This window comes from Siniperca chuatsi, linkage group LG9 (genome assembly GCF_020085105.1).
Source record: "Siniperca chuatsi isolate FFG_IHB_CAS linkage group LG9, ASM2008510v1, whole genome shotgun sequence".
NCBI classification, from domain to species: Eukaryota; Metazoa; Chordata; class Actinopteri; order Centrarchiformes; family Sinipercidae; genus Siniperca; species Siniperca chuatsi.
In genome coordinates this window covers 24,898,225-24,912,156 of record NC_058050.1, presented here as the reverse complement: position 1 = coordinate 24,912,156, position 13,932 = coordinate 24,898,225, and the positions used below count along the sequence as shown (strand labels likewise).

The window sequence follows — 13,932 nt, the reverse complement described above, 5'->3', positions numbered from 1 at the left end:
ATCAAGTAATGGTATTTACATCTTTTGAATATTACATGTTTTTCCCTTTTTCCTCAATGAAACACTACTTTCGATAATTGTTTTTTTCACTTGAATTACTGATAAATGCATTTGACTTACTCTCCTCTTATTTGACCCCGTGTTAGTATCTTAGCAACATGGCCCAAATAATTGTGCCATGTCCTTTTCAGATGATACTAGCAGTATAAATATAACAAAAAACAAGCTTATGTATGGGTTATGTCAAGTTTATATGTTCTCTGTTTCTAACATGGGAGTGAGGATAAAGGATTTGTACCTGTTTTACCAGTCAGTTTACAGCAGACAGCACACTCACACCTTGATAACGTCCTTTGCAATTAGTTGTTCACTGCGATGAAACAAATTGCATGTGGTCAACTGGAAATTTCATTAAGGGAGATTTTCCTCTAGCCCTCGTTATCACTCTGCGTATTAATATTTTCTTAGCCTCAAGGATGGATGGGTTGCAGGGGTCTTTTTTGTTGAATAAAACGGCCAGAGCCAACCTCAGTCTGTGTTCTCCCTCTCCTACCAATGCTGGGAAAAGCTGTGCATATGCTTAGTTAGGTGCTGCATATTTTTCATTGCACCCTGAAATAAGATTCTCAGTCAACATCCTACATAAAGTGGGAAATACCTTCGTTTCTCAAGTCTGCTTTTGTGTCATTTTCTTCTCTTCTAAATGGCCATGGTTACATCTGCTGAAATGAAAAGATACCTACATACTGCTTTCATTCCTTTTCCTCCCCCCTCTCTCCCTCTCTCTAAGGCTATAGCTTCTGCTATTGGGAGACTAAATAACAGAAATATGCAGGAATTGCACACTAATTCCCTTTAGAGATAGATCTTGGCTGGTGCCCTGTCATAAATCAGAGAATTTCGATATGAAATGAGGCAAGCTGCTCTAATCATTTCTGCATTTCAAATTGGATCACTGGCTCAATCGCTTGGCTTTTAAACTGCTTGCCTAAGAGCAAATGTGAGGTGGGAGATAATTCAGCTGAAATCTCTGCCTGCTCTGTGCAGCAGTTAGTTTACTGCTTGAGTGCAAGAGAATGCTTTTTTCTTCCCTTAGCCCATCTTTCTCTTTTCAACTTTGTTAAATTGACTTTTCATTTTAAAATCGATTAAATTGAGAGAGTCACTGCTGTTCCCGGAATCTTTAAAGGGACACCCATCACTGTGCGCATGTGCCTTTATTTGGCTGCTGCTATCATGGCGGCGCTATGAGGAATAAATATTTTCTCATTTAAATCACCTTTTATCCTGCTGACTGGACTGTAAGCATCAAAGTTCATGTGCTGCATTAGCTATTACTTAGTTCACTCCATTGAAATGCACACAGTGGTTGTATTTATATGGAGTATGGGTGGCATTGCATGACTACTGTATGTTCAGTTGCTTGTTTAAGACATAACAGAGTGGTAATAAGGCAGACTAGTGATTGGCTGCTTGGGATGTTGATTAAGGTGCAATGCTTAATTATTAACAGCACATCTAGAAATTATTTAGTTTTTTTTGTTATATAATTTTTTGTTTGTTTTTGAACTGAATCTGCTGCTTACTAAATCAGGGAGCAGAAGAGAGAAGAATAGATTCAGAAGAAGGGAGTGCTCTATCCATACTCCATTCTTCAAGACCTTCAGGCACATTGAGGTGCTCCAACTCTAAAGCCAAACAGTTTAGTGTAAGCTGTACCTGCCCTGAAGACAAGCAACCCCTTTCTCCACCCCTGCTTCTTTTCCTTTCCTTTGATATGCCTTCCTTTCCTTCCTCTCCTTTCTTGTTCTTTCATTTGCTACTAAATCTTTTGCTATTCCTTTCCTTTCCATTCCTCTCCTTTCCTTTCTTTTCATTTCCTTCTGTTATCTCTTATCCTCTCTCATCTCCCCTTTTCTTTCCTCTAATATTTGTACATCACCCACACCACTCTCTACTGATTCAGTCAAAACTTCTATATGAAACATCTTTACTTCCTTTCCTTCCCCAGCCCTTCAGCATCATACAACAATGTCCCCAACTTTCTTTGTAATGGAGGGTGTTTAATTCAACTTCACAAGCAAATGCGTGTACTGCCATAACTATGTATAATGCGTATGTCCTGAGAACTATTTGAAGTTGTAAACAAGAGAAAGCTGAATTTGTAATGCATGTGCTCCAGGACTTAATCATGTCTTGCAGGTAGAGTGCACATATACACACGTGTACTTCTTGTGTTTGGCTTTGGTCAGGGGACAGAACAGCCCTGTCGCTTCACTTCTCACTGTTTGAATTACTCGAAATTTCCCATTTGAATTCAATTGGGAAGGACTTGTTTGATCTTTTGCATGTAAGTTAGGGCTGACTCCCCGAGCAGCGAGAAGCTGTGTGAGGGAACATAATAGGGAACCCAGAGCCAGTAATGTTCACCTGTATGGATATTACCATGGCCCCTGGGGGTCAAGGTGGCAGGTGGCATATTCTCAGGACACATCCACTCTTTCTCTGTCGGGAATAAACATGCGGATGGGGGATTTCTTCAAAGAGGAAGAAAGGGACCTCAAGAGTCAATCAGTCAATGGGGTCACAACAAATCCCTGCTCTCATAACCACACATGGAAGACTAGGATCAGTCAGAGGCAGTAAATAAAGACAAACAATAAAATAGTAGGCATGATGCTTGAATAAAGCCCCTGACTTTAGATAAACCTCTGTGCCCCCCTTTAGGTATTGGATTTTAATATTCTTTTGAACTCCCCTCTCTTCTCTGGCGGAGTTATAAATTTCATGATGCATTAGAATAGCATCTACTGTAGGTGATTTTATATTTCAGGAGACTCTCAGTCTGTGCAGCCAATCTTACCTCCTGATTCAGAAACTGAGCTCTATCCATATCTAAGTGTACAGAATAATAATTGCAATAAACACAGAGCAAAGTAGAACAAATTAAAAATCATTTGAGACGAAGAACAAAGAGACGAAACACATGATACATGCAAATGTAGCTTTGTTCTAATGACGAACAAACTGAACAAAGGTATCTGTGATTTGCATACCACCTGATCATCTACATATTGCTGCAGTGTTCAATAGCTTGATCCTTGGGTGCACTTCAGAAAAATGGGGTCTCACTAAATCCACCGTAAAAGACCAACAATATTTACACCAAGTTAAGTAAATAAGATAAGAACTTGCCCCTCACTAAATGCATTAGACGTGAACTCTCTTATCAAAGTCTCAGCACACGGACTGTTAAAAGATGGGTTTCCCGAGCTGGAAATGGTCTTTGTTACCCAATTAGTTTGCTGACGACCCTGTGGTATAATATTCCTGCTTTGACAGCCTCATACACATCCATCTAATGAGGCACTGCTGGACCACCAGGGAGCAAATGGACACTGTCCAGACCTTCATCTCCTCCAGCACCTATCAGCTTTCTTATCTTCAATGCTAACCTTTTTTTGTCAAAAGACTTAAATTTTTCTGCTTGGTTGTTCATCCATCCAGAGTCATTTTGACAGGGCTTTGTCTTTGGTAGGCCCCGATCCAACTAGGCTGAGGATCAGAGGGCTAAGGCCAGGACAGGAGACAGCGAGGACTTATCAAGGTCTACCAGCAGGGGTTTGTCTCCCTGTAGGGTGGCCGTCCTTCTTTCTCTGAAGGAGGTGAAGCAAGCAAAGCCTCTGTGCTTCTTCACTTCCCTCGCCAATGTGACTGAGAGGGAAAGAATGGAGGAAAATTGCTGAATTTCTAAGAGTGACAATGCTTATGCAGAAAGGTCTTTGCTGTAAATAATATATGATTTTGAAGATGTTTTGAAGTCTCATTCCCTCACTTTCTAACCAGTGGCAAAACATGGAGAACTCCAACTTTAAATCTTTAAACTTCATTTAAAAGAGATGATAAGGACAGCCGCTTTTTATTTCTACTATCACAGCTAATAGAGGGATTGGTCAGCCAAGTACAACTATGACCAAACCCCGATCTGAACTCACTTTGTGCTATAATACCAAGAGGACTATCAGGGGCTTGCAAATGGAAACAGGATTATCTCCCCCACTTTTCAAGAAAGTTGTTTCAACATATCATGAGTAAAGCCATGACAGTGACAGATGGCAAAGCAGCTGGCACCACTCAACTTTGTTTCACTTTTCTTTCTTTTTGCCTCTTCGTCTTCTTCTTCCTCTTGCGCCTTTGCTGCAATAGAGGTCTGTTGTGTATTGAAGTGTTGGATAACCATTCATTTGGGAAGACATATTGCGTATTGTAAAACAAGGCGATATGTGTGAAGCCTGGGAGTTCTGTGCTTGACTATAGTTGCCTATCAGACTAACATTCTCTAAAGACTAAAAACTAGTTTTGCTTATTTGTGTGTAAGGTATATCACAGCTAAAGAAGCATCTCCCCAAATCTGCTACAAGCAAGCAGTCATTCAAATTCATAAAACTCTTGAGATAAGTGAGTAAGTGATAGTGTGTGACTTGTTTAAGTGTTATGTTATCCCAAATGGAACAGTTGTTCATGAATGTTAATGTTCAAATCCAGCTGTCTGTGTGAGTTTATGACGTACAGAAACCGTAAGCATGCAGATACTACATCTCTTCAGTGTGACAGTTTGCTATCCAGACTGTGTCGCTCCCTGATGGGCCACTGGCAGACAACAAACACCCAGAGAGTTGTGAGGGGGACAGGGACACCCCAGCTCACCCTCAAGCCCTGCGGGTGTGAAGAGTAGCCCCCCAGGACCTGGAGCCTCACTGGGGCTTTCAGCCGTCACCAGGCCTGCTCTGCAGCTGCTGAGCGACGGCTGAACACACTGCTGCAGGAAGACAGCTGCCTGTCTGTCTATTACAGTCACATCTTCATTGTCTGTGAGGATGGAGCCATGTAAATACAGATACATGAGCATTTTAGCACTTGTAAATTATCTCAAATTAATAATAAAACTAGTGACATGAATAGAAATACTAACAATGGATGTTTTAGAATGTTTCCAACATGCTGTACAGTAGTTGCATTTTGACATCAATAAATCTGTGTGCAACCAAACCTGCACTGCTTTGTAGCACAAGATATTACTTTTTAGCATAAAAGAGAAAAAGGACAATAGTGGAAGAAGTATTCAGATCCTTTACTTACGTACAAGTACCACTACAACAATGTAAAAATACTCTGTTACAAGTAAAAGTCCTGCATTTAAAATAGGAATCCTACTTATGTAAACGTATAGTATATTTGATGAAAGCAAAAGTGTTAGACGATGGAGGGAGTGAAAGGATGTTGAAAAAAACAGTCAGTGTTTAATTTGTCTATCCATTTTGAGGAGATAAAGAGAAAAGCTTTGATCCTTGTGATATGAGCAACATGATTTATGAGAAATATGGTCTTAATTTTGAGAAAATACTGCCACTATCATCCCCAGCCAAGTTTCAGTACCAATTCAGTGCAATTATAAAAAGAAAGTGATATATTCATAGATACAAATGCAACACTTATCATTATATCATATCATTAGAACAGCCTGATATTTGAAGCAAAACCTCTAAACCAAAAATGCACTGAATTTTACATTTGTGTTTTGATCTAGTCACTGTATCCTTGGCATGTTTAAGGAAACCATGCAGCCATTACAGTGAGCACAAAGCAAATCAGTGAGTCCTGCTCTGCTTATCAGGGGACCTGTCATATCAGTTTGGGTAGTTGTGTGGTGATGTAAGGACAGCAAAATGTCAGGTTCACTTGTAGATCAAGTCAACCATGCATTATCTCTCAAACAGTGGAGCTCAGCTGTGGCCATAATAGCGCTGACTAGCTGACTGACTGAGTGCTTCACGGCTAATACATGGAGCTGTGGGCAGCAATGAGTTCCAGCCATGCTCACAGAAACTTTGAAAGTACAGGCTTGGGAAATAAAATGTAAATAGCAATAAAAGCCTGCAATCTATTCTCTATCTGACTCACAAACAGACATCAATGTCATGTTGATCTGTGTTAAAAAGCCCAGATTTAAAGGGCTACTTCAATAGAATGTGCTTGGATCTTTCCCCTTTTAATGTAAGAACATGAAAACCATCGATAATGCCATCGATAAATATATGGATGACATTGAACAAGGGAAAGCAGGCCAGATAATTACCATTTTACCCATCTGAAGAGACCCCAGCCCTGATATTGGTTGAAACCCAAGAAATAATTGATGCATGCAATCACAAATTGGTTCTCCGCCTAAAATTTGGGCCCATTATTTCATTAGATGAAGCCACATTCTTTGTGCCAAAATTATTTGTGTGTCCAACACAGAAATTCAAATCCTGTTAGTCCTGATAATGTCTGGTGTTTTCAAGCCATATCCAAGACAGTGTGACTTACAGATAGAAAGCGCAGGCCACCTTTAAATGCAAACATAAACCAAAATGTTTGGACTTCAAATTGTTGATTTCTTTTAGTTTAATGGTTTGTTTGTTTACGTGCGTGTGCATGCATATTTCAGGCTGTGTGTATGTGCATGTGTCATTTAGCAGCTATGCTACAGAGAGGTCCTATCCTGGGGTGCCTTCTTGCATATGTAATTGGATGTTACTGTAAATAATTGCCTGGGCATGAGCCAGTGTGATGATGGTGATGATTTGTGTGTGTGTCGGCTCATGTGTGACTGTATGTGTGTAGAACAAGTGTGCATCATTCTGTATGTCTGTGTGAGTCTGTATGTATGTGTGTGTATGTGTGTGTGTGTGTGTGTGTGTGTGCGAGCGCATCTGCCCCATCCGTACTCCACTCTCAAGTCCCACTGATTCTCCTTTCCAGCCATGTTGAATCCTCTTTTCCTTATCAGGCGAGCCCAGGCCTGCATCAGGCTCTCCTTGCTATGACAGAGGCTACAACAATAGGCCTGCGATACCGCTGCTTAGCGCTGCGTTTCGGAGGGGAAACCTGCCACGGGTGCAGATTAACTACAACACACACACACACACAAAATAGATTGCAGCCTCCAAAACAAAACATTTTTCAGAATGCCTCCTCTTGATTAATGAAGCAATGACAAGAAGAAAAATATAATTTCTGAAACAGAAAAATCCGCCACCACTTGTTAAAGTTTAGGGGTAGCTAACAATAAACATATTGGAGGGAGAGGGTGGGCAAAAGGGGTGAGATAAATGGCTTGAGTGATGGGCTGAATAATTTCTGGAGCATTTTTTGGTTGCAGAGGCCCATATTCCTACCCTTGTACTAAATTACACAATAATCACACTCCATCGGTTGACAGCCTGTGCCTCTCTCTCTGTCCCAGGTGAAAATTAGGACAGTATCTTGACATTTTCGCTCTTCTGTAGTCTACAAGCTAAAGCTCTCTGTTCACAGCCAAAAGCAGGACACAGTCTGCACACGCACACTGAGGCGCTCGCACATGCCCTCCCACACATACACAGACACTACAGTATGACACACACTTAAGTGCATGTAGACTCAAATACGCGGACACATTATGCACATGTGCAAGCACACAGGTATTTTAGCAAAAATATGTATTATTTACCCTCTTTCAGTGTGAGACTTAAAACCAGTAGATTCAAAAGAATTAAGAATTAAGAATTAAGGCTCATTTTGCATCTTAAACAATTCCAAATGACAGAATTAGACAAAATCATGACAGAGGTTGTCTTCCTAATTCTTCACATGTTATTTCTCCACTGCCAAGTGTTTCCCTAAAACACACTAAATATTCCACCTAGCCTCAGATATTAGCAAAACATAACACAGTATTATTATGATTGTGATGACTTATGATTCAAGGGTAACATTGTAATATTGTGTTAAGACTGAATTGGTTATTATACTTAATTAGCCTATAGTGCTTATTGACTTTTATTATGTCCTTGTAACCTTCCACATCACTGCCTTTGTATCAGGACCCTTGTATGAAAAAGAGATTACAGCAGTAGATCTGTTTTATCATAAACCTATGCTCATAGCAAATTTAGCTAATATACAAAAAGTATATTAAGATAGAAGACAAGATAAAAAAATGCCTTATAGATCTTAATCTGGAATTAAACCATATGTCATATGGATTACAATTAGCATGTCATTTGCACTAAAAGGCCCCCAAAACACATAAAGACCAGAATTCTATTGAATCCAGACTCATTACAGTGCACCTTGACTAAGCCCTAGTAATTAGCATTGGTAAGGCATTGTACAAAAGGCGGCAACACCCTCATCAACACACATTTACAACAGAGCTCTAAATCTGCTGCTCATTAATAGCTTGCCTCCCAATCAATTATTAACACCTACAATGGAAGCCAGGCTCACCGGGGCCAGGCCTCTTACTCCAGGCAAACCGTGGGCCACCCTCTCCTCCCGGTTCTGTCCAGCATAGGTAATTACCGCTTTTAAAGACACCTGCTACTCAATAGCTTCGACCCAGACTGTTAATTTAGCCCCTCGATTGCAGACATTTATGTCTGAGTGTCACTATTAATTTGCGTTAATTTGGAGAGTGTGAGGAAGCCGGGCAGAGGCGGTGTCGGCAGCCGGCTGAATGTGCTCGTCGCTCACCTGCGCCGGGGCTGCGGCTGTAATTGGAGTCTAATGGTCTGATTGATCAGGGAGAGAAGTGAGGGATGAGACTGTGCTCTGGCAGCTCCATCAGTCAGACAGAGAGCAGAGGAGGAGGAAGAGGGACAGAACAGAGAAAGCAGCTGACAACAGCAGCACAACGTCAACTCTTGGGTGTTTTATTCTTCCTAGATTATTTCCACTGTCTTTATTTTTGTCTTGCTGTCTCTTACTTGATTTGAGGCCCCCCAACCTTCCTCACCTTCGCCTTTGTTCCTACAATGTGCTCTGACCCTGGCCAGTTACTTAGTTATCAGTTCAGAATCTGGTCTCTGTCTTTCAATCTAATTGAGAGCCTTCTGTTTCTCAGATTTAGACTGGGTTCACTACCTTAGCTACAACTTGTCCTGTTATCTTCTTAAAAAAAAAGATTACATGTGGAAACTAGTTCTGTATTTGGACAAAAATGTATTTAGTCTATACGTGATCTGAGAATGATAAAGAACATATAAAAACACCACAGTAAGGCCAGGCATATGAACTGTCCAATACAGTGCAATATGATTGTGTTAACAGGTCTGCAACAGCAATAACTATAACTCCAGTCCCTCATGCCAAGCTGAGCCCCTGAGGTCTACAGACCTGCCACGGCCGACCCATCAGCTGTGAAATCTGCTTTCCTCTTTGATAAACGGTCGAGATGTGACCCTATCTCTGTCCTGCAGATGCCCAGATTTCCTGTCATGTTTTTTCCCCACTGTTTTTTCCTGCTTCCTCTCTCTGCCCCCCCCTCTTTTCATTCTTTCTTTTTCAAGCTTTATACCTCTCTTTCCAGGCCTGCCTGGACAACTGCATGTAACGCTCCACTCGCCGTTCTTTCTCAGCATCATCCATCACTGTGGTCAGCTACTGAGGCCTGTCGTCCACCAGCCGCCAGCCCACATCAGCTCCCACGCCACAGCACATATAGCTAGGCCAGCTTGTGCTCCCATTTGCTGCCTCTAGGGACCAGTAACCCTCCCCTCCTTCCATCCTTACCCACCTCTCCATCAGACTCCACAGGACTACTCCCCAGACACCTGCCGGACCTAACATACTTTCCCCCTAAATGGCTCTGCTTGTGCCAAAGTGCTGCTCCTGTCCAGTTTAATGCAAAAGCTGCTTAAATTCTCTATATTTTCATTATTTACTGTAAGCCACTTTAAGGAGTCATTACACTTTAGTCCCTCTCTGGGCGTGATGCCAAGGATTGAGAAACGGACCTGTGCACCGTATGTGGCGGCTCGACAAAAATAGCTTGACCTCTAAAAAGTCATATCTTAAATGACGTGTCTGGATGAAGGGATAATATATGTTTGATTTCAGAGAGGGCATATCAATATCTCACCAGTGGGTCACGTGTTTCAAGCACGAGAGAGATGTCACTCTTGCCATATACCTGGCAGCCTTAGGGTAATTCATTCACCTCTATGGTTTCAAAAAATCTAAGAGAGTAAAAGGAGATTTAATAGTCTGTGGAGGTCACACTTCATAAGAATGACTGAGCGTGCCTCCTCACTGAGGTAGAGATCCATGAAGCAATGAGCCTTTATTTCTACCTCAAACGCTTTCTACCGCCTTCTGACCCTGCTCTGCAGCACTGGTCGCCCTGACATGCATCAAAACTAGCCAGCCTTTTTTTCTTTGTCTTCTTTCTCTCCTCACACTCCCATTTGTTATTTCAACTTTTCCCTCTTTCTGTCTCCAGGTGAGGCATCAGGGTTTGTTCCTGTCTTGATGTGTCAGTGTTTGAAGATTTGCACAACTCCCTCGACTCCCACTGAAGCAACTGAGATAAATGCAGCACCATATTAGGGACGTTGCCAGTGGCTGCATGTTTAACTAGGCAACAGCTCAATAACTAGAGGTTTGATTAAAAAAAGAGAAAGAAGGAAAACTATGCTACTGTAAATGAGACGATTCTCTAGTGATGTGCAAAAATACAAGAACTGACTGATAGTTTCTGGATTATTCGGCGTCGAAGAAACAAAGTAAAAAGTTACACTGAACCCTAAAATATATAATAATAAAACAAAATATGCCAGTTGGGTTGACCTAGCCTTTAATGAGAGATAGTGAGAAGCTTCTAACAGCCAGTACCCCATTTGAGAGATGAAACTTAGGAGAGGAGAGGGGAAAGTAGCAAAGCATTAAAGGGCCTCAGGAGAATACACACACATGAGATCCTTAAAGGCAATATGCCAAAGCTTCTTCCACTGCTTTTAATTGCGAGGGAGGTTTGACATATTCTGTAAACCCTCCACAGCCTATTACAGGTGATGAAGAGCACCTGCTCACTTAAAAAAAAGAGAAAACCTGAAGAGGATCTGGAAAGCAGCAATGAATTCCTCAGAGGGCAGTTAGTTAAGAACTTATCACTCTCGCCAAGAGCAACAATCAGTTTATGCATCTAGTACAGCAGGTAGTGTGATGATTTTGTAAAGTTTGTATCTACTTAAAGCACCCAAGCAACAAACAATTCAAAATGATGTTTTATATGACATCACTTAGTGAGTCTGAGGGTCATTTGAGGGACTGTTGAAGGCTGGTTTTGGATGCCTTTCAGGGAAATTCATGCAGAGATTGCTGGAGAAATATATGGAGTGTGGCAACTTGAGGTGTTGTTCTGTCAAATCACTTTTCCGCCCAAGGATAACTGGCTTTACCCTGAGAGAAGCCGTATTTCATGGCTATAATACGGCCTGAGTTATTTAAAGCCACTGATGACTTCAAACCACGAGGGAAGCTTAGAAAACAGTCAAAACCGCTCTGAAAATGATTTAATAAAGTTATGTGTTTAAGGAATCTGGGAAAACGGGGGGAAGGCCAAAAATCCTCACAGACTTTTCCTTATGTTTCTTAACAGGATGAATGTGAGCTTGGTTACAATTTTAATAGGAATTTCTTAATTAATCCAATGCAGAATGGAATATCAAACCCGTGGAGGACTTGTCACTCCACCAGAGCAGCAGGTCAACACGAGCCTCTGCTGGGATCTTTGAAACAAGAGATATAAAGCTGCTGTGTGCAGGGTAACATCAAAAATAATGGATTGTGAGTCATTCAATTTAAGCCTGGACTGAGCTCAAAATCCAAGTGTTTTGTCATAGAATATGCAGATTAAATGGTGAAAATGGATGCACTTCAAAGGCTTTTGTTGGGGGCCAGTTGGATCCCAGAACAGTCACCTCAATAGGTTTGAATGTCATGGGAATTGCCATTAATATGGTCTTTAGATGAAGGACTATATATATATATATATATATATATATATAGTATATATATATATAGTATATATATAAGATATACTATGGGCTGCTAGGTAAACTTTCACCAAATAAAGTGATTTCACTACAGGTTTGTCCAAACAGTAGACAGGCTTTTTAATAAGGCATGCTTTATAAAGGGGTTATAAGTTGTAACTAATGCCTTAATAATGGTTAATAAATCAGTTATTTGTCGTTTATATATCTGAAGCAAGTCAAGTTGGGCTGTATTTGGCTGGTTTACATCCTCTTCTACTGTAGCATGCCTTGCTTTGTCTTTTTAGGCATCATGTGTACCCCACCAATGGACAGTTTGACCACTTACCTTCTGAAAAAGCACTTCAGAGCATCCAGAGCAAAATCCATTTATTAAACATTTGTTTCAGCAATTATAACACCTTTTAAAGTATGCCTCATTATATACCTTCCAATAAATCCCACTTTAGTAATTTGCACTCAATACAGGACTGTCTAGCTGACGTCAAAACCTGGATGGCAAACAACTTTCTTCAGCTAAATCTGGACATTCTTGTTATTGGCCCGCAACATATTTCTGATCAGGTACTGCCAAATCCAGGATTCTCATGGTGCAACATTAAACCTGTAGCTAAAAATATTGGTATAACAGCTGACCCCAGCTTTAATTTACTCCTCTAGTTCAGTCGAATTTTTTACCAACTTAGGAACATTGCAAAGATTCAAACAAGATTTGTTTAGCTGAGTCTGGGTCCTTGGTCCTGGGTCCTAATTTTATCGCATTGCTTACCCTGATTTTATCTAGTTCAGTTCCCTCTTATTGTATTAATTTTATCCATTCATATTAATTTTATCAACATACTCAATCTAACCACTGTTTTTATGCCTGTCTTGTTTTATCCTTGTTTTATTTTGTATTTCATTTCACAATTGTAGTTTGTTAATTTAGAAAGTGGTACCAAATATTCAAAATTATACAGTAGTTCACCAAAACAAGGACATACCAGTGCAGTGCTGTCAGTGCTCATCTCAATCTTCCCCTCGAAGGGTCCCCATGTTGTCCCCACAGGGAGCTGCTGCCGGCTGTGGATCCGACGCTCGCCATCTTTGAGGAACGCATCCAGCTCTCCTGAAAACACACCAGATCCCAAAGCAGTCAGCCATAGTGCTCTATATAGCACACAAGTTCCACATCAAATCACATTGACGTTCATTCATTGTCCTTTCCCTCAAACCTACATGTGCGATTACATTATTGCCTTGCAGTAAACAGTGGAGGTTAAAGCCAAGCAGTTTCAAAATGGATAAGCAAATCAAACAAGCATCCATCTGATGGTGTTCCTCAGACACATGGCGCGCTAACCTTACTTGAAAGGTGTCTTGTGTCGAGATAATCTCTGTGAGACAGTGCAGGCTCGCTGGCTGGCAAGAGCAGCTAGTGGCAGGCCTATTTCTGTTGTTCCAGGAAGGCTGGGCCCTTGTTAGTGCTGTGCAGAGCTACAGTTAATTAACAGTGAAACCGGATAGCACTGTTAGAACTACCGGTGCTCACCTCCCTGACACCCCCCACTATCTTATCTCTTAGATTCAGTGTACTTTTTCGGGATGGTGATTAATCAAATAGTTATGATAAACCCCATGGCAGGCCGTGACATAGTTTACCGATGAGGATGTTTCCCTGTGCATGTGTGCATGTGTCTATGTGTATGCGTCACAACGGGAAAGAATGCAGCTCTCAACTGTACATTTGCGACTGGTTGCCTCAACAACCCTAAGAAGTCTTGTTAGAGGAAGTGTCAGACATCTGTAGCTACAAGTTCTATCTGATTTTATAAACTTTCTGGGCACAAGAAGTTCCAGAAACTCAAACAAAGGACATTTTAATTAGGGACTATAGTTATCATCATTGTTCTGGGATGCTCCAACTAAAGGACTGACCCTTTAGCAGGAAACCAACCTGCCACCAATATATTACCTAGCCAGGCAAATAATCATAATGTATTATTTTTCAAACAAACTCTACACGAATTGTTAACATTGTGTATTTTAACCTATTTGTTCACACATGTGGCAAATAGGTTTTCAGAGCATT

At 41.0% G+C, this 13,932-nt stretch overlaps 1 protein-coding gene across 2 annotated transcripts in view; it reads right to left on the bottom strand.

The window, feature by feature from the left end:
• zfpm2a (zinc finger protein, FOG family member 2a) overlaps nt 1-13,932 on the bottom strand; it is a 116,184-nt gene that overhangs the window by 47,660 nt on the left and 54,592 nt on the right. For both annotated transcript variants that reach the window (XM_044207980.1, XM_044207979.1), the window contains exon 4: nt 12,845-12,969. In XM_044207980.1, coding sequence (XP_044063915.1) covers nt 12,845-12,969 — 125 coding nt within the window. The remainder of the gene's footprint in view (nt 1-12,844; nt 12,970-13,932) is intronic.